This window comes from Pyricularia oryzae, chromosome 6 (assembly GCF_000002495.2).
Source record: "Pyricularia oryzae 70-15 chromosome 6, whole genome shotgun sequence".
Classification (NCBI taxonomy): Eukaryota; Fungi; Ascomycota; class Sordariomycetes; order Magnaporthales; family Pyriculariaceae; genus Pyricularia; species Pyricularia oryzae.
Window position 1 is genome coordinate 3,801,468 of NC_017853.1, and position 22,939 is coordinate 3,824,406.

The following is a 22,939-nucleotide window of genomic DNA, read 5'->3' on the forward strand; positions in this document are numbered from 1 at the left end:
AAAAATAATAAATATATTGTTTATAATGGCGTTTATAGGAAAAAATAAAAATTTCTATTTAAAATCCGAAAACGTATTATTAAAAACGGGGATAAAAATTATACCAATAATGCAAAATAGGTTGAAAAGATTTACCAAATTAAAAGAAAATTTGCGAAAAAAATGGATTTGAATAATGGAACGATATAAAAAATATTACGATAAAAAACACAAATTTATGGAATTTAAACGAGGTAATTGGGTATAATTATTTACGCGTAATATTAAATTAAAAAAAACGCCAAATTTAAACCCAAATATATTAAATTTTTTAAAATTTTATATAACGTCGAAAAATAGGCGTATCGTTGAATTTTACCAATATAATTTGAAAAATTATACGATATTTTCCCAATATAATTTTTTAAATTATGGAAACCCAGGGATTCAAACGACCACGAAATTATATTTTGCCCAAATTTTAAAAACAAAGAAAATTGGAACGTAAAAAAAATTAAAAATATAAATATTAAAATAAAATTATTTATTATCTGGTTAAATAATTTAATTGGTTAATAAAATACAATTAATAAATATTTGAGAAAAACTTATTTGCAAAAAATAAAATAAAATAATTTTTACGAAAATAATTTAAAAAAATTAAACCAAAAAAAACTATTATTACAAAATAAAAACGCAGGGGTTAAATATATAAAACGCAAAAAAACCAAAACTTTTTCGAATTTAATTAATATTAATAATATTAAATATAAAAAACCCATACCAAACCCCAATTTAATTTAAACGTTTATTAGATAATTTTAAAAAAATACCAAAACGTTTTTTTAGAAAATATACCAATCGAAAATTAATTTTATTTAATATTACCAAATAAAAACAAACGCGAAAAACAAAAAAATTATTTGGTTAATAAAAAAATGGCCACCACGTTACGAAATAGGGCGAAAAAAAATAACGGGATTTCCATTAAAATAAATAAATTGCAATTTTTTATTATTACGGGAAACCGTTTGGTTAATAATGGTTTTGGTATAAAATAGACGGATAAACATTTTTACGGAAATAACCCTGTATATTTTTAAATTTTTAATATATATATCCCGAATTAAATATAATAATTTTACCAAATCGAAAAATAAAAAAATTCCAATATTAAAAAACTTAGGCGGAAAAAAACCACCAAAATTTCGAAACCGACCAAAAATAGGAAAACAAATATAATTCCAAATTTGGAAAAACGCAAAAAAAATTTAAAATTTTTGGGGAAAACCAAATAAAAAATTTGGAACGTTATTATTATTAAAATTAAAATTATTATTAGGGTTAATAAATTCAAAATCGCGAAAAAAATAATGGGTTTCCATCCATATTATTTTTTATTATTTCCAATATAATTATATTTTTTCGATTTTTATATTTATTATTTGGAAAACGCGGTAATGGGGAAATAAAAACGTAAATCGAAAAATCGTTAACGTATAGGACGTAATACGTTATTAAACTGTTTGGAAAACGCAGGGGGTTAATTGAAATTTTTTTAAAATAAAAACGTTGGGGTTTATTAAATTAAAAAACGTAATTTATATAATTCCAAAATAATAATTTTTGGTAATTTTTATTTCGTTTAAAATACGAAAATATTCGATTTTGTTTTTAAACGGGCTAATTTGGTCCAAACGTTTACGTTTTTTAATTTCCAAATATTTGGTAAATAATATAAAATCGACCAAAACCCCAAATAATTTTTTAATTTCGGTAAATAAATTTTTACCATCGTTAAATTGGGTAACGAATTCCATTATATCGAATAAATAAAAAAAATCCACGAAACTATTTTTTATAATTGCAATTGCCTAATATACGTTAATTAAAAAAATCGCAAAACGGTAAAAAATAGGGAAACGCAAAAATAACGCAATTTACCAATTCGCAAATATATAAAAACTTTTTACAATAAAGGCAAAATTTATGTATTTTACCCGTTTTAAAAAACGTTTTCCAAATATATTTAAAATCGGGAAAATTTTCGGTATTTTTGGCGATTTTAACGGCGCGACGGAAATATTTTATATAAATAATGCGGTTATAAATTATACCAATACCAATTTTAATAAAAGCGGACGCAGGGGAAACGCGAACGTTTTTTTGGGTATAATTTGCTACAAAACCAAATTTAAAAAATATAATAAAAATAATAAAAATCGATTTAATGCAAAAAAACGCGACCAAAACGCAAAAATAACGCGTGCAAAAAATTAACGAAACCTCGTATTGGAAAAAAAAAATTAAAAAAAAAAATCCGATTGAAATTTTTTTTCGTTAAAAATAAAGGAGGTAATTAAGGTTTAAACCAGGTGGGGTTTATAAATTATTAACGTTATAACCCATTATTTGTAACCCAATACCGCTATTTACCAATGGAAATCTACGCGAAGCAATTGCGTTTTATTTGCGTTTATTAAAAATTACCCCGTTTTTTATTTAAAATTGCTGTTTAGGACGAAGACGTTTTTATTAGGGGGGGATAATTGTTACGTGCAAATTTATTAATATTTAAATGCTAATATACAATTTTAGGGGTTGGGTTTTGTTAAATTTGTAAATTCGCGTTACGTAAGCGCAATAGGAACGCCGTTTATAAATAGGGGTTTTTAAATTTTAAAAATAGCAGGTTAATCCTAAATTTTTAAAGATTAATTTTTAGTCCAAATGCTATTATTATAATGCTGTCGTGGATTATTATACGCTGTATTATTGCCCTGTATTTTGTTAATTACCATATACCTAGCCTGTACCCAGTCCCCGGTTATGACATTTACCATATATATATTTGTTAATATAATAAAAAAACAAAAATACAAATAAAATGTGAGAATCAGGCCCCTAGACCTACCCTCAGAATCACGACTCGGCTCCACACCGAGCCAGGGATCGGACAAGGATCCACTACCTCCGGATTTAAGCGCGTCTCTTGAGCGCGTCGACGATTGTAATTTCTCTCTTCTCTTCAGTTTAGAATTTTCGTCGATAGCGCCTAATACACTGAGGTTCTCCAATGTATGCCTGGCCGTGACATAAAATAGGTATAACGGTTGATAACCCGGCCAATATAAGCGGTAAAATAAAAAGCAAAATATTGTTAAAAACCCCAAATTTTTGGTTATATAACGGTATTCTTAGTGTATTTTTACGAATTTTATTCGATTTATTATTCGATTTTTTATATCATATATAAAATGCACAGTATTTTAACTGTATTGTTATTGCCTGTACAGTGCGTGCACAGTGCGCATACTGTGCATCCCAACCTCCATGAACGACGAAAGTCGACAAGTTGTCCTCAGATTAGAACGAGCGCTTTTTTTTGGACGATTTGATTGGCTAAAAAGCCATGTGGCTGGTAAGGTATATGGAGCGCGGTCCTCTGCGCAGCCGGGGTCTAGGCTGAGCACTGAGACTACATGTAGAGTGCTAATACTATATATATAGATTTGTTGATTGAGGGCCGAAATCGACAAAATGTCCTTAACTTAGAACGAGTGTAATCTTTTCCACCAATTTGATTGGCTTAAATAATTACCACATGTCTGAAAGGTATATGGAACGATCGGTCCATGCGCAGCAGGGGTCTAGGCTGAGCTGAGCGTTTAGACTATCCCCATTTGGTATGACGACATGCGGTAGCGTGACGACATGCTACAGGTCGAGTCTTCCAAGTTTAGCGGAACTGGAACGTATGGGACTTGGCACTTGAAGCCGCCCTCCCCTAGATAATAAGGGTTACCTGCTGGCTGATACCTGTTGTACATTTGACTTCTCATTCGCAAGAGCCCAATTAAATCCATATTATCAGTGCCGAATTGCCAAACTGCCATCTTCTTGGCATATTCCATGTGAATCGTTAGCCTATGGGACGAAGCACAGGTCCAGAGCGGGATGACGTAGTAGCATCATGAATTCAGCCACACCTCTGACAGCATTGATTCGTGTTTAGAGGAGCCAATATTGCTCTTGGCCTTGGAATGGAAGTTATCTTAGGCCGCCAAACGTCGCTTATATATCCTGCGTTGGCTGCTCATTGCATCCATCCCAGCCACATTTGAACTGCCCTCCAAACTTGCTGACTCTCTACCATATTACAATACTGCCCAACTTTTTCGACCAGTTTAGTACGGACATATATTTTTTGTTCCTCAAACACCGAACCAATCTCACATAACTATGGAGTCTGTCAAAAAGACATATAATGACCAGTACGAGAAGTGGGTACCTTGGCTCGAGGACATGTTTCTGAGTTATTTTACCAAGGATAACAAGGCAAGTTACACGGCCAAGGGTAAGTCGAGCGAGCTGTATATGCCCGGATACTTTTTACGTATATGGGACACCATCTAACAACCATCTCCTTTTCCCCCCTACCACCACAGATAACCTGTCCAAGACAAAGGTTACGGGTGTGAAGCAGGTCGATACCCTCCAAGACGGCATCAACAACACGGTCGGCGACCAGCTAGGACAAGATGGTCTGGCACGTCCTGTCGGTGACATAGTGTCCAAGGAGGGCCTTAACCGCTTTGAGCGCAAGGGCAAGGGCGAGGACGGCAACTACGACGCCACAGGTGTGACTGGGAAGTTGTCGGAGGGTGGAAGTGCTGTCGCGGGCGGTGTCGTAGACGGTGGAAAGGCTGTTGGCAGCGCAGTCGGAGGTCTTTTGGGTGGCGGTAATGCGAAGAAGGTGGACCAGCAATAGAGGATGGTAATGCCGTGGGGCATGTTTTCTCTGCTGTTCCCCCACAGAGGGTAGATATGCTGAACCTACCCTATCGTCGTCTTCAATTTGTTGATTATTTGGGGCAGGGGGATAACGAGTATGCTGTAATATAATGCAAATAATGAAAGGATACCCCACGCAAAGAATAGTGCCCGCTGATGATGAACATGCTTAACTAGTCGACCTGGCTGTCAATGACAAGTCTAAAGACTGGATCCAGTATAGAGCGCCGCAGTGTTGATATTGGTCGTACGTGTGATCGTATGTGTGATCATTTTCGTAGTATTTGCTTCTAGCGGGCTATTAGTCTAGTGAGTATCATGTTAGCGGTTGTTGGATTGTCCATAATAAGTCACAGATATCAAGTTGCACAGCGAGACTGGCATGTCAGTCCTCGAACCGGGAAAGGGAATGGGAAGCGCTAGCATCATGCCTCTTATTTCAGGGGGCGGTGGCTATTTTGGGAATTCGCATGTGCCTCATGGAATTTTGTTTACTCTTTTGGCAGATGTTAAAGTACCTGTGAATAGTACCCCATGCCTGTGTAGTTTTGAGGACGATCAGATGATCCCCCACTCGCAATACTGAAGATGGGACTGCTTGACCAGCCGGGCATCTGAATTTGACAAATTGATAAAGGAAAAACCCCCGTCGACGACCGGACCGTCCTCAGTAGTTCACATCTCGGTGACACCCGTAACGTCGGAAACTAGCACGATGACAGAGATGAATCTTTGGCCCTTGTAGTCATTGACCACCCGCTCAATAACGCTGGGTAGCCCGCTGCATGATTGCATCCGGCCTGGGTACGATTAACCGACTGCTTGTTGCATCTTACATACTTGCCTTGGAAAAGAAAGCCGACCGTCGGATGGAGGTAGGGCTGTTGACATGTCCTCGGTCAACCAGATCCTGATATGCCGGCGATGACCGGTGACAAGCCTGGCGACCGTCGGCACCGGGGTCCCTTGTCCAAGTAAGGCTGTCGATGGAGCACCATGTATTTCGGCTTTATAAGATTCCAACACCCGAACAGTAAGTATCTCGGTCAAGGGCTTTGGGCGTGTAGAGGCGTCCGATACATGGGCATTTAACTCCCATTTAATTGATCACATTTGAAGAGCTCAGTCTAAACACAAAAGAGAAAAGCTGATAGATTCTCAGGGCCCCTTATAGCCCGTTCGTGACCTCGATAAAGCAAATGCCGCATTTACTCCCAGTGCCATTATTGATACATATGTTGTAGGAACAATCCACCAAGCCATTACCGTGCTGGCGCAGGCATCACGCTCGCTCTGAACACGTACTCAGCCGATAAATGGCCCAACCACTTCTCGAATACCCCGCTTCCCCTCTACAGAAGGAGCTGCAGAGGGTTCTCAACAACCGTCTTGAGCTCCTTCATCCACTCGGCACCCACAGCACCATCGACAACCTTGTGGTCGAAGCTACCAGTGATGACGATCTGGTCATCCCACTCAACACCAGTGGTACCATCCTCATTCTCGACTGGCACGGCAACCTTCTTGGTGGTGCCAATGGCGACAATGGCAGCCTGCGGTGGGTTGATGACTGCGGTGAAGCGCTCGACGGCCGTGTTCATGCCCATGTTGGAGATGGAAATGGTGCCGCCCTGGTACTCATCAGACTTGAGCTTGTTGTCACGGGCCCGCTTGGCCAGCTCTTTGACCGAAGCGGAAATGCTCTCCAGACCCTTGGTCTCAACAGCCTTGACAATGGGAGTGATCAGGCCGGATGGGGTGGAAACAGCAACGGAGACATCAACAGTGTTGAACTGGCGAATCACACCGTCGCGCCACGAAGAGTTGACCTGCGGCACCTTCTTGGATGCAACAGCGATGGCCTTGATCAGGAAGTCGTTGACACTGAGCTTGTACTTGCCCTCGGACGAGCTGTTCAGGGCCTGACGCAGCTTGAGGAGCTTGGAGACGGAGAGAGACGAGGAAACGAAGTAGTGAGGGTTCTCGGAAACGGACTCCTTGAGACGGTTGGCAATGGTCTTGCGCATGTTGCTGATGGGGATGTCCTCATAGAGCGCACCGGCGGGTCCTGCAGCGGCAGCCGCGGCAGGGCCACTCGAGCCCAGCTTCTTAACATCCTCGGCCGTGATCTTGCCATTCTTGCCAGAACCCTTCACGCCATCGAGCTTGATTCCCTTTTCGTTGGCGAGACGCTTCGCCGCTGGCTCTGCATTGGGCTCGCGGTCGAGAGCATTCTGCAGCCTGCCGGCCGACTTGGTGTTCTCAGGTTCGGGGGCCGGGGTTGGTGTCGGGGTAGAGGCGGCTTTCGAGGACTCCTCGACGTTCTTCTCCTCCTTCGGCGGGGATGAGGCTGGAGCCTCTCCACCAGCATCCGCGAGAGTGAAGTTCTCGAAGGCCTTGACGTCAGTGCCCTCCTCGACAAGAACGGCGATCGGCTGCAACAAGGGGGTCGGTTAGCAAAGTCGCGAACAAAACAGATTCTAGTGACAATCAATCCATGCAAGCCCAATGAACCCGAGGGCTTTTCGTGAACATACGTTTCCGACTGCAATGTCCTTCTCGCCTGTCTCCTTCAGGACCTTGGCAAGAACACCCTCCTCTTGAAACTCAAAGTCCATCTGGGCCTTATCGGTCTCAATCTCAACAAGGACGTCGCCCGGAGCGATGCCGTCACCGGGCTTCTTGTGCCAGGCCCCAATGTTACCGGCCGTCATTGTAGGCGATAGTGCCGGCATCTTCACGACGGTGTGTGGCGGGTACGACGCGTACCATCTTGTCAGCGCCGGGGTGACATATCGCAAGCTGCTGGTCTTCTGGAGGGCACGCCTCCTGAGGATCGGGGCGAACATTGTGTATATGTGAATAAAAAGAGGACTTGCGGGGCCAAGCTAGATCTTGAGAGTCTTGAGACAAGCTTCGGGTTGAAAGATGTCGTCGAAAGCCCAGATGTCAGACTGGAGAAACGGAGTGAACAAATAGAGAATGATTTGCTTGGCCTCGCTCAATCGCACTTCCAGCTCTCAAATTTTTTGGCCTGGACCATTGAGTACGTTGAGCGTTGGGAAGCTTCCGAAAGCTAAGCCTATTTAGGCGATACATATCCACTCATTGACCCACTAAAGAATCCACTCAGGAAGAGGTATCTCTGATACCTTCAGACTAGCGATTCGTACCTGACAGCCACACTAACTAAGACTCGGACGCAAGCAACTTTTGCTTCCTTGCATCACAGCAAAGCACACACAACAGGACACGGTTTGATCCGAACCAGTCATCTCTAGAACGATATAATTGGATGGCATGAGACTGCGCAGATGCCAAAATCATGGCATGCCCATATTTGCGGATGATATTATGCTCTTGTGAATCTAGACTAGCATAATGACTTAGCTTGAATTCTGGTCTGATGGCAACTCTTTCTTTTTCGGTGTCAATGTACGGTATAGCAAGCAAGTAGCAATGGAAGCTAATGTAATTAATTGATGGGAATTTTCAAAATTTTCCAAGCTAATGTGCAGGTACCTATGGTTGGTGGTATCTTGCTAAAGATAAGCCAAGGAACCGTGCTTAGCGTAGCTCATAAACAGTAACAGCAATTCAATTCAGGGACTGCCTGTCTGTCCGACCGGACTCCGGTGTGGTGTGGTGCGCAGGTTGTGGCTAAAATCCACAGATGCTTGGGTCAGCCGCAAGCGACAGAACTGACAACACATTGAGTGGAGGACACAGCCACATCCCTCCTAGCCTTTGGGTGCAGCACGTCGTACGAAGTACTACCTACCTCGTCAATTGAGTGGGGCCCCAGCGTCAGGAGCCGATCGACAGTCGCGAATCGTTGCGCTGTCATCAACTCCAGATGGGAACAACAAGATCTTTAATTCCTCGTAATTGACGACTTTACTTCTCGACGACAATTAACGCGCTGTAGTGGTCCGGTAAGGAGCCGAACCTGCAGCAGATTTACCCGCCGGCCCACTGGCACCCGGAAGAATGCCCCGGCCGAACTGACTGCATCATAACTCCCCGCGGAAAGCGTCCCTGATACGCAACAAAACGGTGCCGTTCCCTCCGAGCTACCGATTCCGCGAGGTATAGCTCCCGTGCCCGTGTTTCCGGGCCTGTGTCTGCTCGCCTCGACCTCGGTGCTTCGATTCCTTCATTATAAAGTCCTTTGAACACAACCTTCGCTATGGCTTCCCTCCAGTTTGTGGTGTCGTCTTTAGAGACGATAGCCAAGGACTCTCATCGCAACAAACAACTCTCAGAATCGGTGCAAACCGCTCTGGCAGCCATCAAAGAGAGTGATCCCCAGCTGCCAGACCCTGAAGTCATATTTGCACCATTACAGCTGGCCACCAAGTCTGGGAGCGTTCCCCTGATCACCAACGCACTCGACTCCATTGGAAAGCTTACATCTTCATCCTACTTCTCGCAGCTATCCTCTCAAGAGGGTTCGGCCGAACGCGCACCCCTCATCGAGCGAGCAATTGATACTATATGCGACTGTTTTCAAGGCGAAACCACGCACGCAGATGTGCAGTTACAAATAGTTAAATCTCTGCTGGCCGCTGTGCTCAACGACAAGATCATCGTGCATGGTGCAGGTCTGCTCAAAGCAGTCCGCCAGGTCTACAATGTCTTTCTTCTTTCGAGGAGCCCGGTAAATCAGCAAGTGGCACAGGGCACATTGACGCAGATGGCTGGAACCGTGTTCGAGAGGGTCAAGACAAGGTTGCACATGAAAGAGTCACGGCTCAACCTTTCCAGACTGGCCCAAAGCTCTAGCAAGCTGACCCTCGAGGTTCAAGAATCGATCAATGGGTCCTCTGCTCCTTCCGCTGACTACGACGACCGAGACTCCGACGCGGGCGGTGAGACTCCGGTGGAGAGGCGCGACGAAGACGCCAAGCTCACAATCAAGGACCTCGAAAAGATGAAGAACTTCGATGACTCGGGATTGGGAGATGGGCCGACCATGGTCAGCCAGGTAAAGCCTGCAAAGAGAGTGGCAAGATCCATATCGGAAAACACACAAGGGGATGCCTCGCTAGACGACAGTCCAGAAGCACTGGATGCGGAAGACGAGGTGTACATCCGTGATGCATACCTCGTCTTCCGGTCTTTCTGCAATCTGTCCACCAAAGTCCTCTCCCAAGATCAGCTCTACGACCTCAGGGGCCAAGCGATGAGGTCAAAATTAATTTCTCTTCACCTGATTCATACATTGTTACACAGCAACATTGCGGTTTTCGTGTCGCCATTATGTACCATCACCAACACCAAGAACAACGAGCCGACAAGTTTTCTAGAAGCCATCAAGTATTACCTCTGTCTTAGTATTACCAGGAACGGCGCGAGTTCTGTAGATAAGGTCTTCGACGTGACCTGCGAGGTTTTCTGGTTGATACTAAAGTTCATGAGGGCATCTTTCAAGGTAAGCGTTGCTGTTCGTTCCACTGTCACCGGCGCTGGTTAGAAAGCTTTTTTTTTCTAACAAAAGCCTCACAGAAAGAGATAGAGGTCGTGTTGAACGAAATCTACCTGGCATTACTGGCGAGGAAGACTGCACCGCTCTCGCAGAAGCTGTACTTTGTCGGTATTCTCAACCGGCTGTGCGCGGATCCACGAGCGCTGGTCGAGGTCTACCTTAACTACGATTGTGACCGTAATGTCGACAACATCTTCCAGACACTCATTGAGGACCTCTCAAGGTTTGCCACTGCGCCAGTGGCAATAACCCCTGCACAGGAGCAGCTTTTCGAGGAAAGGCACTCAAAAGGGAACCAAGCAACAGACTGGCAGACGAAGGGGGCAATGCCGCCTCCGTTGTCGGCCACCCAGATTGCGCCCCAGAACGAAATAGAATCCGACATACCAAAAGAATATGCAATCAAGCGCATGTCCCTTGACTCCCTAGTTGAAGCACTTCGGTCACTCGTCAACTGGTCGCAGTCGGGCCGGCCAGATGGTAATGCGGGCACAGTAAACGAGTCCGAGAGGAGGTCGTCCCTCGAAGACGCAAGGGATTCCATCGATCCCTCGTACAGCGAAGGTCTCTCCAGGGGCGACACGCCAGCCTTACCATCAACACCCGTTATTGACGATGATCCTGAACATCTCGAGAAGGAAAAGGCGCGCAAGACGGCGATGACGAATGCTATCAAAGTCTTCAACTTCAAACCCAAAAAGGGCATTGCACTTTTACTCAAAGAGGGTTTCATCGCAAGTGATCGTCCAGAAGACATTGCCAAGTTCCTCATCCAGGAAGAGCGCTTGGACAAGGCGCAGATTGGAGAATATCTTGGTGAAGGAGAACCCAAAAACATTGAGATTATGCATGCCTTCGTGGACACGATGGACTTTACCAAACGACGTTTCGTGGACGCTTTGCGGCAGTTCCTGCAATCGTTCCGTTTGCCTGGTGAGGCGCAGAAGATTGATCGGTTCATGTTGAAGTTTGCCAATCGATATGTGATGGGCAACCCAAACGCGTTTGCCAACGCTGACACGGCATATGTGTTGGCTTACTCAGTCATTCTGCTCAACACTGACCTTCACAGTAGCAAAATAGCCAGGCGCATGTCCAAGGAAGACTTCATCAAGAACAACCGTGGCATTAACGACAACGCAGATCTCCCAGAGGAATATCTCATTAGTATCTACGACGAGATTGCCTCCAATGAGATCGTTCTCACTAGCGAGAGGCAGGCCGCTGCTGCTGCTGGTACCGTTCCACCTCAAGCGACCGGGATTGCTGCGGGCATCGGCCAGGCCTTTTCGAGTAGAGACTATCAAAGGGAGGCATACGTACAGCAGTCGGAGGAAATCTCGCTTCGTTCAGAGCAACTTTTCAAGAATCTCTTCAAGAGCCAGCGCCGGAACGCTGAGATGGCGGGCATCAAGTTCATCCCAGCAACCTCGTTCAAGCATGTAGGGCCCATGTTTGACGTTACGTGGATGTCTTTCTTTTCAGCATTGTCTAGCCAACTCCAAAAGGCACTTAATCTGGAAGTGATCAAGCTGTGCCTTGAAGGGATGAAGCTAGCCATCAAGATTGCTTGCTTTTTTGATCTGCCGACCCCTCGAGAGGCGTTTATCTCGGCAGTCAAGAACACCGCAAATCTCAACAACCCACAGGAGGTGTTTGCCAAAAATCTAGAGGCGCTACGAGTACTTCTCGAGCTTGGCTATACAGAAGGAAACTATCTCAGGCAATCTTGGAAGGATATCTTGATGTGCGTCAGTCAACTGGAGAGGTTGCAGCTGATGGCGGGAGGAGTAGACGCAAACTCGGTGCCCGATGTGTCAAAGGCAAGGTTCCAGCCACCAGCACGAGATAATCCTAGTGACGCCAGGAAATCAGCAGCCACAAAGCGTCAGAGGCAGCGCTCAAATACTGCTACTCACGGCCTCAACACAGATATTGCGTATGAGATTTTGTCGGACGAGATGATCAAGAGTATGGACAGGATCTTCACCAATACGGCAAATCTTAACGGCGATGCGATCGGGCATTTTGCCCGAGCTCTGACAGAAGTTAGCTGGGACGAGATCAAGGTCTCAGGCTCCAACGACCAGCCGCGAATGTACAGCCTCCAAAAAATTGTCGAGATCAGCTACTACAACATGACGCGAGTGCGCTTTGAATGGACCACGATCTGGGATGTTCTTGGGGATCACTTCAATAACGTCGGCTGCCACATCAATGAAGCCATTGTCTTTTTTGCATTGGATTCGTTGAGACAGCTCTCCATGCGCTTCATGGAGATTGAGGAATTACCAGGCTTCAAGTTCCAGAAGGACTTCCTGAAGCCGTTTGAACACGTCATGTCCAATTCGAGTAACATTCGGGTCAAGGACATGGTTCTGCGCTGCCTAATCCAGATGATCCAGGCAAGGGGTGAGAACATTAGATCCGGCTGGCGGACTATGTTTGGCGTATTTACGGTTGCAGCAAGGGATCCATCCGAAAGCATTGTCAGCATGGCATACGAGAACGTCTCGCATGTCTACAAGACGCGGTTTGGAGTTGTTATCTCTCAGGGAGCCTTCACGGACCTGATTGTCTGTCTGACCGAGTTTTCCAAGAACATGAAGTTCCAGAAGAAAAGCTTGCAGGCAATGGAGACACTCAAGTCAATCATTCCACGCATGCTCAAGGCCCCTGAGTGTCCGCTGTCACGCAAGTATACATCCAACAACCAGCTCAAGGAAGCTAGCACCATTGAATCCCCCATAAAATCACCCGGTCAGAGTCGGACGTCGATCGAGGAGGCTTTCTGGTTCCCTGTGCTCTTTGCCTTCCACGACGTCCTCATGACGGGTGAGGATTTGGAGGTGCGGTCTAATGCGCTCAACTATTTCTTCGAGGCACTTCTCCGTTATGGTGGAGATTTCCCCCCAGAGTTTTGGGACACGTTGTGGAGGCAGCAGTTGTACCCTATCTTTATGGTGCTCCGATCACGTCCTGAGATGTCCAACGTCCTCAACCACGAGGAACTGTCCGTCTGGCTGTCTACAACAATGATTCAGGCTCTGCGCAACATGATCACCCTCTTCACCCACTATTTTGATGCCCTCGAGTACATGCTCGACAGGTTCCTGGAGCTGCTTGCGCTTTGTATCTGTCAAGAGAATGACACGATAGCAAGGATAGGCAGCAATTGTCTGCAGCAGCTCATTCTCCAGAATGTGACCAAGTTTACGCCTGAGCATTGGGCCAAGATTGTCGGCGCATTTTGCGAGCTCTTTGAGCGGACAACGGCATATCAACTGTTCTCTGCAACAACTATTAACTCGACCGCATCCTTGTCGCTCTCGCCACCTCCAAGTGGTCTAGACTTTGGCGGTCCACTAAGCCCGGGCTTGGATTCGCCCAAGTTGGACGAGAAGTCATTGAAGATCAATGGCGGCGAAGAGAATGGATACTTGTCCGACGGCGAGTCTACCGTCGATACCTCAGCCGAAGCCGGGGAAGACCCTCTCAAGACACCAACAGCTCATCCCTCACAGACGGTGGTGGCAGCAGCAACAGACAATGTGCCCTCGCCTGTGCTAGAAGACTACAAACCGTCTTCTCATCTGCAGCAACAACCGGTAGTGGTAACGGCTGCGCGACGCCGCTTCTTCAATCGCATCATCTCACGTTGCGTACTACAGCTCTTGATGATTGAGACGGTCAACGAGCTCTTTAGCAACGAGGCTGTGTACGCGCAGATTCCATCCTCTGAACTTCTGCGGCTGATGGGTCTGCTCAAGAAGTCTTTCCTCTTTGCGCGACGGTTTAACAATGACAAAGAGTTACGCATGCGACTCTGGCGTGAAGGCTTCATGAAACAGCCGCCGAATCTGCTCAAACAGGAGAGCGGCTCTGCTGCAACGTATATTGCCATTCTGTTCCGGATGTTTGCGGATCAGGCGCCTGGGCGCAGGGAGAGCAAGTCAGACGTGGAGAATGCTCTTGTACCTCTCTGCAAGGACATCATTCGCGGCTATATATCACTTGAAGAAGAAAGCCAGCATAGAAACATCTTGGCATGGCGGCCAGTCGTAGTGGACGTACTGGAAGGCTATGCAGCACTTCCCGAATCGGCGTTCCGTAATCACGCCAAAGCGTTTTACCCCCTCGTCGTCGATCTCGTGGCCAAGGAGCTGAGCGGCGAACTGAGGTCGGCTCTGCTGCTCGTGCTGCGCAGGGTGGGCGAGTACGAGCTCGGTATCGAAGGAATGGCAACGTCGTCATCGTACAACCACCGTGGTCATAACAGGAGCGACAGCGTCGTTACAATGTCAACCGAGGGCGGTGGCGGGGGGCACAGTCCATCGGTCGAGGTGGAGAGTGGCGATGCCAGTTCGAGGTTTATGGGGAGGGGTGGGCAATAGCTTTGACACTTAGTTTGTAGGTGAGGGTACTGTTTATTCTGTTTGTACTATACATCATATAGAGAAATCAAGAAACAAAAGGTGAGGCAGTTGGAAGATGAATTTTGGGAGTAGTGGTCCTGTTGAGATTTTGTTCGCTTTAGTGCGCGTCATGTTAGCAGTATACCTACGTAACATTTCATCTCATCGCCTTGGCGTGGTAGGGTGGTTTTTTTTTTTTTTTTTGCCTAGCTTTTTCGTCGTTCTTTGTATCCAGGCGGCCGAGATGGCCATTTTTAATTAATTCCACGAGGCCAGCCACCAGTACGGTAGGAACTGAGAACCACCAACTCTCATATTACTTACTGGTTGTACTACACAACCCAACCAATGACGAATGCGGGGTACTTGGCGGCACATTAGAACCCATTGCTACGCTACCTACTGCGTAAGGTACGAAGTACCTACAGTACCTACCCACCTACCTTACGTTTCTTACTTATTTTGTCTTGGCCATACGAAACCAGACTCCCGCTGACACCCAACCACAAACAATCTCAGCCCTATGGAAATCTCCGACACAAGATCCCTCCCTCTAGTCGCGCGCCTCCTACCTACAATAGACCTGCAATTTCACAGCCCCTCAGCAATAACAGATCGCAAAAGCTACAACAAGGATCTCAAGGGTTAGCATCGCTCCGTGCCTGCTCAAAGCCACTCAGTGGGCTGCCGATATGTCGCTCTTTGGCTTCAATCCCTTCGGCCTCGGTTCGCGGGAACCGGCAGCCCCCCAGACATTGGAATCGCGCACCCTCGAAGCCGTCGCCGACCATATTAAATCCGGCAAGGTGAAGCGCATTACTGTTATGACGGGCGCGGGTATCTCGACAGCTGCTGGAAGTACGTACATCTATGCAAACTGGCAGGCATTGTCTTTCGCCATGCTGATCATGGATTGCATTTGATCCTTTTTTTCTTTCTTTGCAGTTCCTGACTTCAGGTCTCCTGGCACCGGCCTCTACTCGAATCTGGAACGATTGAAACTTCCTGAACCCGAAGCCGTCTTTGACATATCCTTCTTCCGCGATCGCCCCGAGCCCTTCTACGTCCTCGCAAAAGAGCTGTACCCTGGCAAGTTCCAGCCAACAATATCACACGCATTCATTGCGCTCCTGTCTAAGAAGGGCCTGCTGCAAATGAACTTTACACAAAACATCGACTGCCTAGAAAGGCAGGCTGGCGTGCCCGGGGAAAAAGTCATCGAGGCGCACGGCAGTTTTGCGACGCAAAGTTGCATCGAATGCAAAGAACTGTTCCCGGACGACGAAATGCTGCTTCACGTCGAGAAGGAGATTGTGCCGCGGTGCGCAAGCTGCAACGGACTCGTGAAGCCAAACATTGTATTCTTTGGGGAGCCACTGCCCAGGACGTTTAGCGAGAAGTGTCATCTTGTCGCAGAGTCCGACCTTGCAATCATCATCGGCACGAGCTTGACGGTTTACCCTTTTGCTGGTCTCCCGGAGCTGGTTCCTCGTGGGTCTCCGCGACTTTTGCTTAACAAGGTTCGCGTCGGTCAGATTGGAACCAGGTCGGATGACGTAGTGGAGCTTGGTTCATGTGATGCAGGCGTACGAAAGCTTGCGGATCTGCTGGGCTGGCGGGATGAGCTGGAGGATCTTTGGCGGTCGGTTGTCGGCGACGCTGAGGCCGATCGCCAGATTGCTGCAAAGGATGATGAACAAGGAGGCTATTCCGATGACAGCAGCGACTCTGATCCCGACGAAGACATGCGCAAACTGGCCGAGGTTGTCAACCGGATGAATCTGGGACTAGAGACCTCTGCTGTTGATGATTCTTCCAGCAAACCGGGAGATGATGGTGTTCCCAAGGCTACCATGAAGTCTCCAGATGAGACAGCATCCTCGGATAACCTCAAACCTGAGGACCCAAGCATGGGAGACAAGCACAAGATGGAACAGTCAAATTCGACCCAGGTTAGAAGTGTAGAATCACAACAAAAAAAGGGCACTGGCGCCAGCAATCAAGTTGAAGAGGCTGTTTCTACACACGGTTCCGCGGGCGAGGCAAAGACCAAAAATACAAGGCCAGATACCTCTCAACAGGCGCAGCCTCCTGTGAATGCGTTAGCTGCACCCGTTCAAAGTAGCAGCGGCGGGAAAGTTGAGGAAGTAGAAGAAAGCTGAATTATAATAAGCTTGGGCGTAGTAGCAACAATGCCTGTGTTTTCCCTTGATCTTGCAGTAATTTCTTTTTTTCCATCTTGAGCCAGCGGTATTGTAGTAAGCATATCGGAATTTGTAAGCATAGTTGGTACCTTTTACCAGTTATTTACACCAACCAGGTTAGGGTTATTTATTTGGAGTGACTCCATGATTGCCAAGCACGTCCAGGCGTTAAGAACCCATCCCACGTCTTAACTCCGATGGATTCTCAAAAACAGTCATAAATCAAATCTGTGCTGTTAATACCTGACGACAGTATTTGTCGACAGTGACTGCTACCTACTTTACGACTTGAACTAGGCAGTAGGACCTAGCAATCGTTGGCTAGATTAAACTCACCATGACTGTCACAAACAATATCATTTCGTCTGGCTACCAGAGACGCTTCTGGGTCGAGACGTCTTTAATTCAGAGCCATACCTTGTCTCAGGCCGCCGGCTGGTATGTTTCCGTGGTGTCCCCCGCCCCCTTTTGTTTTTTTTTTCTCTTGGTGGCAACTTTGATGTAAAAATGATATAAAAAAGAAAATGAAAAGCATTAGCCAGCGCCCATGACAGACCTTCATTCAGCTAACCGTCTCGACGCAGCAAGATTTTTCTCAAACTAGAGAACCTCCAGCCGTCTGGGTCCTTCAAGTCAAGGTAAGAAAAAAGCATCAGTACCCCGGATGGGCACATATACACTAGGCTAGAAACTGAACCTCGAGGGTTGGGACAGAGGCATCGGACATTATCTACTTCAGCGGTTGTCCGAGCTTCCTCGTGACGCACCCAAGCCACACGTTGTCACATCAAGCGGTGGCAACGCAGGGTTGGCGGCCGTCCACGCTGCGCGCAACGTCGGGCTGCCATGCACCGTTGTGGTGCCGCTGTTGATCAAGCCTCTGATGATCGAGAAGCTGAAGGCAGCCGGGGCACATGAGGTGGTGCGGCACGGGGCCACATGGCAAGAGACCGACGACTATGTGCGGCATGAATTCATGGCCAAGTCCGAGGTTCCTACCATCTACATCCCACCCTTCAACCACCCCGATGTCTGGACCGGCCATTCAACCATGGTGCACGAGATGGCCAAGCAGATGCCGACGGGGACGCTTCCGGACGCTATAATATGTTCGGTGGGCGGCGGAGGCCTGCTCAACGGTATCTGCCAGGGCGTCGATGACGTAGCGGCGGCTGCTGATCCCAGCCGCGCCAAGCCCATAATCCTGGCCGTGGAGACCGAGGGCGCCGATTCACTGAATGCTTCGGTCAAGGCCGGCGAGCTGGTTGAGCTTCCCGGCATCACGTCGCTGGCTACAAGTCTGGGCGCCAAGAAGGTGACAGTTAAAACGCTAGAGTACGCGCAGCAGGACCATGTGAGGTCGCACGTACTGACAGATGCCGAGGCAGCAATGGGCTGCTGGAAGCTGGCTGACGACGAGAGGCTGCTTGTCGAGCTCGCATGTGGAGTCAGCGTCAGCTTGTGTTACGGCGGGCGACTGGAAAAAGCGCTGGGGAGGAAAGTGAAGGCCGACGACAGTGTCGTCATTGTACTTTGTGGAGGGAGCAACATCACGGTCGAGATGCTACGGGAATACCGGGAGATGTTTGGGGGGCATGCCGCTGTCGCAGAGCACCAAACTAGTTCTAGTATCTAAGGTCGGGAGCGGAATGGTGCAGAAGGTCCAGATGGATACAACTAGAACTATCTAGATTAGAGACTATCTAGAACTAGAGTGGACTGTGGTTCTCCACCATGGGCAGGCACGAAATGCTGGTAGATGCAGCAAACAAACAGCACAAGCACAAGCACAATACAAAGACAGGCTTGCCAGGTAGCAAACCACTTGGGCAAAAAAACAAAAGACCAAAGCTGCAAAAAGACGCAGCCAATCCCGGCCTGGATCTTTCTTTCTCTTTTCAACCTTTTCCGTACGGCTGCAGGGCATTCATCTGGATATGCGCCGAAGTTCACTTTTATTTTTCTCTTTCTCCAACTTTTCAACAATATCCTTTTTTTCTTTCTTTTCTTTTTCTGTCTTTCACTCCTCCGAAAGAGACGTTCTGCTCTTGCCCTCATCAAAACCTGCAGCCATACACGACTGGTAATCAGTATAGTCTACCAAGATACCCAGCTATACTTTCCTTCTTACCTTATTCTAGCCATCACATCCCACTCACCCCAGTTTCGACTCGCACAATCAAGATGGCTTCTTTTGGCCAAGATACCGCCATCCGCAGCAAGATCCACGACGATCTAGACCTATGTCGCCTTATCCTCACTGCAGCATCAGCCAGCCGCCCACTTGAGATTCGAGAGTCAAACATACCCAATGCTGGATCTGGTCTCTTCACCTCGGCTCCAATCCCAGTCGGCGTCGAAATCTTTCGCTCGTCACCCATCGTCAACGTGCGAGACCCCTCGGCTCGCCATGTCTGCGATTGGTGCTACACCACGACACCCTCGGGCATCGACAGCCTCGGCGCCATGGCAGCTGAACAGCTAGGTGCGACATCCATCATGCCTCCCAAGCCTACCGCCATGCTGCTCTGTAGTGGATGCAAGGTAGGGCGCTATTGTTCACAGGCGTGTCAGCGGAACGCCTGGAAGACCTTCCACAAGCTCGAGTGCAAGGCTGTGCTGAGCGAAGCGCCAGCCATGGGACCGACCACGTTGGCCATGTACCGCCTGCTGCTGCTCAAGAAGGACGGCCGGTTCACCGAGAGGCAGTGGAAGGCGATAATGCAGCTCGAGTCGCACTTTGAAGAGCAGAACGAGGACCTGAGAAACGATATACTCGCAAAGGTGCACGGTTGGGGACGCAGGATGGGTACAGACGTTGACTTTATGACTGTCTGGGAGCTTCTGTGCATCGTGGGTTACTCAACTCCCCGTCCCTTTGATTGACTTGTTTTCCCTGCCCATCCAGCTCTCATATCCAGGCCTGCTGACCACACAACCCCCCCTCCAGATCTTTACCAACAGCATGAATGTCCGTCCAGCCGAGGCAGATGTCTCCTTCGGCACCAGCTTGGATCTTGTCGTGTCCATGATCAACCACGATTGCAGCCCTAACGCGCATGTCTTCTTCGAGGGCAGTCAGGTCCGAGTACGCTCGCTCAAGGCCATTGCCGCCGGCGGCGAAATCACTGTATCCTATTGCGACCCGCGTCTGGACGTGCTGCTGCGACAGGAGATCCTTCGGCAGACGCAGTTCTTTCACTGCGAGTGTAGGTGACCCTCTGTCCCTCATCAGGTTTAGTTGTGAAGCTGATCGCCAACTAACGCAGCAATGTTTGCTAAAAACCTTTTGATACAGGCACGACATGTAACAGCGAATACAATGAGCATCTCGAGGCCTCCGGGGCTGCAAATGAGAAAGACGCGATCCGTCGGTGCGAGGTGATTTTGGACCAACAAAAAACCATGTTACAAGTCGCAGGCAACTGCACCTCTGGCTTCTACTCGGTGCTCAAGGGCAGCGAGGCCGCCAAAACCGAGATGCTGTCGCAGTTCGCTGCCGCCATCGAGACCATGACCAAGTCCGGATACGGCGGCCATGCCTGGCCAGCTCACGTCGAGCCGCTGCCCAACGTCCGCATGACACTGGCTGGCATGTTCAAGGCCGGTTTCAGCTACGTGCCCGCCCTCAAGTATGCTCTCGCCGGATGCCTCATGGCTGGGAGGCGGTGCGGATCACCGTTTGTGCAGGATCTTCTCGAGCTGGTGCGAATCCTGGTTCAGACTTGCAACGAACCCGGAGATGGGATGCCCTTTACGGTGCAGAACTTTCCAACCAAGAAGGAGCTGCAGATGCTGACAATGGGATACATTGTAATTCTATGCAAGGCGGTGAGGCTTGCTTTTGGTACTGACTGCCGCTATACGTTGATGGTGTGGGCATGGGCAAGGACATTTATGGGTGCCGGGGCCGGAGGCGTGCCTGCATTGGGGCAGACCGTTTTCGAGGAGCAGTTCGAAAAGGTACAAAAGAAGCTGGCTTCCTGGGCCGAGGTTGACAGACTGCTGAATCTGGGCGATCGGAGGGAGCTAGTGACTACCGTGGTGGACGTGATCAAGGCCTTTGAGACCTATACAATCAAGCCGGGTATCGTGAGTCCAGCTGGCAACTGAGCCCCCAGAATGAGGAAGGGGATTGAGAAGTTCACGGCCAGAATCCCCCGAGAACCCACTAAGCCACCAGGACACTTACCCATACAACACTTGAACAATCTAGGCCAGGATACGCCAGGAACTAGAGTAGGGCGAAGTTTCCTTTGAAGCTGTGACCCAGATTGAGATAAAAAAAAATTCCGAGGTATGGTTGTGTTGAGTGGGAGTTGAGCATTAGAAGTGACACCCATTGGTGCAAACAATCATCACAATTTGCGCCAGGGATGAATGCGTTTTTTTTTAAGATGATCCTGATAGTATTCAAAGCACCAACACCTCTTATCTTTATATATTGTACAAATTTCCCGCGGTTTCGGGTCCGTAATCCCAAACCAGGGGGGGTATATGAATAAAGAAAACTCAAGCAACCGTCAACTCCAGAGTGCGCTGCTTTCTTCGCTTTTGATGTGGGAATGCGTGAAAGCCCATGTGTCTAACCTCGATCCCCCGTCCTGTGAACCCTGTCTCCGCAAGCGGAAAAAAAAATAGAAATCAGATACAAAAAAAGACACCGATCCATCTCGTCATCTTGTTCTCTTGTCAAGAAAGGACCAAGTCAGTCCAATCTCCTTACTCCTCGTCGTCCTCAATGTCCTCCTCAGTCTCAATCATAGCCCGCTTCATGACCTTGCGCAGGAGAGCCTCGCGGCGGACAATGTCGCGGGCAAGGGCGCGGCGAGCCAAAGCCTGAGCGTTGCGGCGCTCAGCGGCGGCACCAGCAGCAGGGGCAGTGCCGTTGCCAGCGGCACCGGCACCGGCTCCGGCACCAGCACCAGCACCAGCTCCGGCGCCGGCACCAATCTGGATAGGAATGACACCACCGAAGGGACCAGCGCGAGCGCCGTTCTCACAGCGGACAAGGCAGACGTTCTCTTGACCAGCGACGGTACCAGTGCATGTCTGGCCGGCAGGGATGGAGGCGACAAGAGGGTGGTCAGTCTGGGCACCATTCCGGTCGCGGGAGTTGCGGCCGGGAACCTGGGTGGCAACCTGGATGGGGGTCCACTGGGCAGCAGTGCCATCCGAGTTGATCTTGCAGGTGTAGGGGCCTAGATGTGGGTTGAAAACGTACGAGTTAGTAATCTAGATATACATGTTATGGGGATAGAATTAGACCCGGTTTGGGGGGTAAGAGTAGAAACTAACCGGCACCGTCAGCGTTGACCTGGTGAAGGGTCATCTCGAGTTGACCACCTGCAGAAACCTGAGGAAGCTCGGAGCCAGTCTCGGCCATGATGGCCTGAGTACCGGCCTGGATGTTGTTGGTGCCTCCGCCGAGGGTCTCGCCAACAGTCGCACTGGAAGCACCACGGAAGCGGGTGGCATCCTGCTGGAAGGGGTTGCGTCGGGTTCCGTCACGGGGAGTGGCGGTGTCAACACCGAGAGCCATGCCAACACCGCCAGCGTCGCCAACGGCGTTGATGATGGCAGCGTGGCCCGAGACGAGCTCGGCACCAGCCAGGAGGACGGAGAGAATGGTAACCTTGGCGAACATTTTGGCGGTTGAGTTGTTTGTTTTGTTTTGTTTGGAGGAGATGAGAAGTGAGAGATGTAAGATTTTGTGATGTTTCTCGGAAACAAAATGAACAAGTGACTATCGAAGTACTGGTGTAGAATAGAAGGCACCGGGCCAATGGGGTGGAACAGAACGGGGAAGTCGGGAGGACTGGAGAGTAGAGTTGAGGAGTTGGATGCCGATGAGGATGGTGAGAAGAGAAAAAAAAAACAACATCGAAAAGACCTAACAAAGGTCTCTATATATAGCCATCGTGAGGTTGATGCCCTCTCACCTTGAGATGAATGATACGGGGTAATACGGCAAAGACTTTGCCTTGTGCCAAGACAATACGACCAGCCTTAGAGGAGTGAAACCGAGACAAGGGTCGAGTTGTAGGTAGGAGGCGTTG

At 48.3% G+C, this 22,939-nt stretch overlaps 7 protein-coding genes across 7 annotated transcripts; 5 read left to right on the top strand and 2 right to left on the bottom strand.

Annotated features, from left to right (window-relative positions):
- Nucleotides 1-3,825: 3,825 nt before the first annotated feature.
- MGG_09879 (uncharacterized protein) lies at nucleotides 3,826-4,926 on the top strand. The gene is made up of 2 exons (XM_003720305.1): nucleotides 3,826-4,336; nucleotides 4,428-4,926. Exons 1-2 carry the CDS (start codon nucleotides 4,222-4,224, stop codon nucleotides 4,748-4,750), a joined length of 438 nt encoding a protein of 145 aa, XP_003720353.1. The 5' UTR covers nucleotides 3,826-4,221; the 3' UTR covers nucleotides 4,751-4,926.
- A 924-nt stretch (nucleotides 4,927-5,850) lies between these two features.
- MGG_09878 (dihydrolipoyllysine-residue acetyltransferase component-pyruvate dehydrogenase complex) lies at nucleotides 5,851-7,804 on the bottom strand. The gene is made up of 2 exons (XM_003720306.1): nucleotides 7,311-7,804; nucleotides 5,851-7,208 (listed from the first exon to the last, which is right to left on the bottom strand). Exons 1-2 carry the CDS (start codon nucleotides 7,620-7,622, stop codon nucleotides 6,126-6,128), a joined length of 1,395 nt encoding a protein of 464 aa, XP_003720354.1. The 5' UTR covers nucleotides 7,623-7,804; the 3' UTR covers nucleotides 5,851-6,125.
- A 736-nt stretch (nucleotides 7,805-8,540) lies between these two features.
- On the top strand, nucleotides 8,541-14,911 carry MGG_14173 (transporter SEC7). Its single transcript, XM_003720307.1, has 2 exons — nucleotides 8,541-10,207; nucleotides 10,282-14,911. The coding sequence occupies exons 1-2, from the start codon at nucleotides 8,963-8,965 to the stop codon at nucleotides 14,653-14,655; spliced, it is 5,619 nt and encodes a 1,872-aa protein (XP_003720355.1). The 5' UTR covers nucleotides 8,541-8,962; the 3' UTR covers nucleotides 14,656-14,911.
- Nucleotides 14,912-15,158: 247 nt separating this feature from the next.
- On the top strand, nucleotides 15,159-17,045 carry MGG_17827 (uncharacterized protein). Its single transcript, XM_003720308.1, has 2 exons — nucleotides 15,159-15,534; nucleotides 15,622-17,045. The coding sequence occupies exons 1-2, from the start codon at nucleotides 15,369-15,371 to the stop codon at nucleotides 16,836-16,838; spliced, it is 1,383 nt and encodes a 460-aa protein (XP_003720356.1). The 5' UTR covers nucleotides 15,159-15,368; the 3' UTR covers nucleotides 16,839-17,045.
- Nucleotides 17,024-18,855, top strand: MGG_17828 (uncharacterized protein). The gene is made up of 3 exons (XM_003720309.1): nucleotides 17,024-17,318; nucleotides 17,465-17,518; nucleotides 17,595-18,855. The coding sequence occupies exons 1-3, from the start codon at nucleotides 17,218-17,220 to the stop codon at nucleotides 18,514-18,516; spliced, it is 1,077 nt and encodes a 358-aa protein (XP_003720357.1). The 5' UTR covers nucleotides 17,024-17,217; the 3' UTR covers nucleotides 18,517-18,855.
- A 524-nt stretch (nucleotides 18,856-19,379) lies between these two features.
- Nucleotides 19,380-21,111, top strand: MGG_09876 (uncharacterized protein; the record flags this gene model as incomplete). Its single annotated transcript, XM_003720310.1, has 4 exons — nucleotides 19,380-19,424; nucleotides 19,446-19,733; nucleotides 19,831-20,089; nucleotides 20,302-21,111. 4 exons carry the CDS (start codon nucleotides 19,380-19,382, stop codon nucleotides 20,991-20,993), a joined length of 1,284 nt encoding a protein of 427 aa, XP_003720358.1. The 3' UTR covers nucleotides 20,994-21,111.
- Nucleotides 21,112-21,253: 142 nt separating this feature from the next.
- MGG_09875 (CAS1 domain-containing protein 1) lies at nucleotides 21,254-22,817 on the bottom strand. Its single transcript, XM_003720311.1, has 2 exons — nucleotides 22,179-22,817; nucleotides 21,254-22,081 (listed from the first exon to the last, which is right to left on the bottom strand). The coding sequence occupies exons 1-2, from the start codon at nucleotides 22,525-22,527 to the stop codon at nucleotides 21,603-21,605; spliced, it is 828 nt and encodes a 275-aa protein (XP_003720359.1). The 5' UTR covers nucleotides 22,528-22,817; the 3' UTR covers nucleotides 21,254-21,602.
- Between the last annotated feature and the right edge of the window lie 122 nt (nucleotides 22,818-22,939).

Excerpts from the sequence above, each read along its gene's own strand:
- MGG_09879 (XM_003720305.1), top strand. The coding sequence starts at position 4,222 with ATGGAGTCTGTCAAAAAGACATATAATGACCAGTACGAGAAGTGGGTA. Across the intron at positions 4,337-4,427 it reads GGCAAGTTACACGGCCAAGG|ATAACCTGTCCAAGACAAAG; the intron begins GTAAGTCGAGCG and ends CTACCACCACAG.
- MGG_09878 (XM_003720306.1), bottom strand. The coding sequence starts at position 7,622 with ATGTTCGCCCCGATCCTCAGGAGGCGTGCCCTCCAGAAGACCAGCAGC. Across the intron at positions 7,209-7,310 it reads AGGACATTGCAGTCGGAAAC|CCGATCGCCGTTCTTGTCGA; the intron begins GTATGTTCACGA and ends CCCTTGTTGCAG.
- MGG_14173 (XM_003720307.1), top strand. The coding sequence starts at position 8,963 with ATGGCTTCCCTCCAGTTTGTGGTGTCGTCTTTAGAGACGATAGCCAAG. Across the intron at positions 10,208-10,281 it reads TCATGAGGGCATCTTTCAAG|AAAGAGATAGAGGTCGTGTT; the intron begins GTAAGCGTTGCT and ends AAAGCCTCACAG.
- MGG_17827 (XM_003720308.1), top strand. The coding sequence starts at position 15,369 with ATGTCGCTCTTTGGCTTCAATCCCTTCGGCCTCGGTTCGCGGGAACCG. Across the intron at positions 15,535-15,621 it reads TATCTCGACAGCTGCTGGAA|TTCCTGACTTCAGGTCTCCT; the intron begins GTACGTACATCT and ends CTTTCTTTGCAG.
- MGG_17828 (XM_003720309.1), top strand. The coding sequence starts at position 17,218 with ATGACTGTCACAAACAATATCATTTCGTCTGGCTACCAGAGACGCTTC. Across the intron at positions 17,319-17,464 it reads TTGTCTCAGGCCGCCGGCTG|CAAGATTTTTCTCAAACTAG; the intron begins GTATGTTTCCGT and ends GTCTCGACGCAG. Across the intron at positions 17,519-17,594 it reads TCTGGGTCCTTCAAGTCAAG|AGGCATCGGACATTATCTAC; the intron begins GTAAGAAAAAAG and ends GGGTTGGGACAG.
- MGG_09875 (XM_003720311.1), bottom strand. The coding sequence starts at position 22,527 with ATGTTCGCCAAGGTTACCATTCTCTCCGTCCTCCTGGCTGGTGCCGAG. Across the intron at positions 22,082-22,178 it reads GGTCAACGCTGACGGTGCCG|GCCCCTACACCTGCAAGATC; the intron begins GTTAGTTTCTAC and ends ACCCACATCTAG.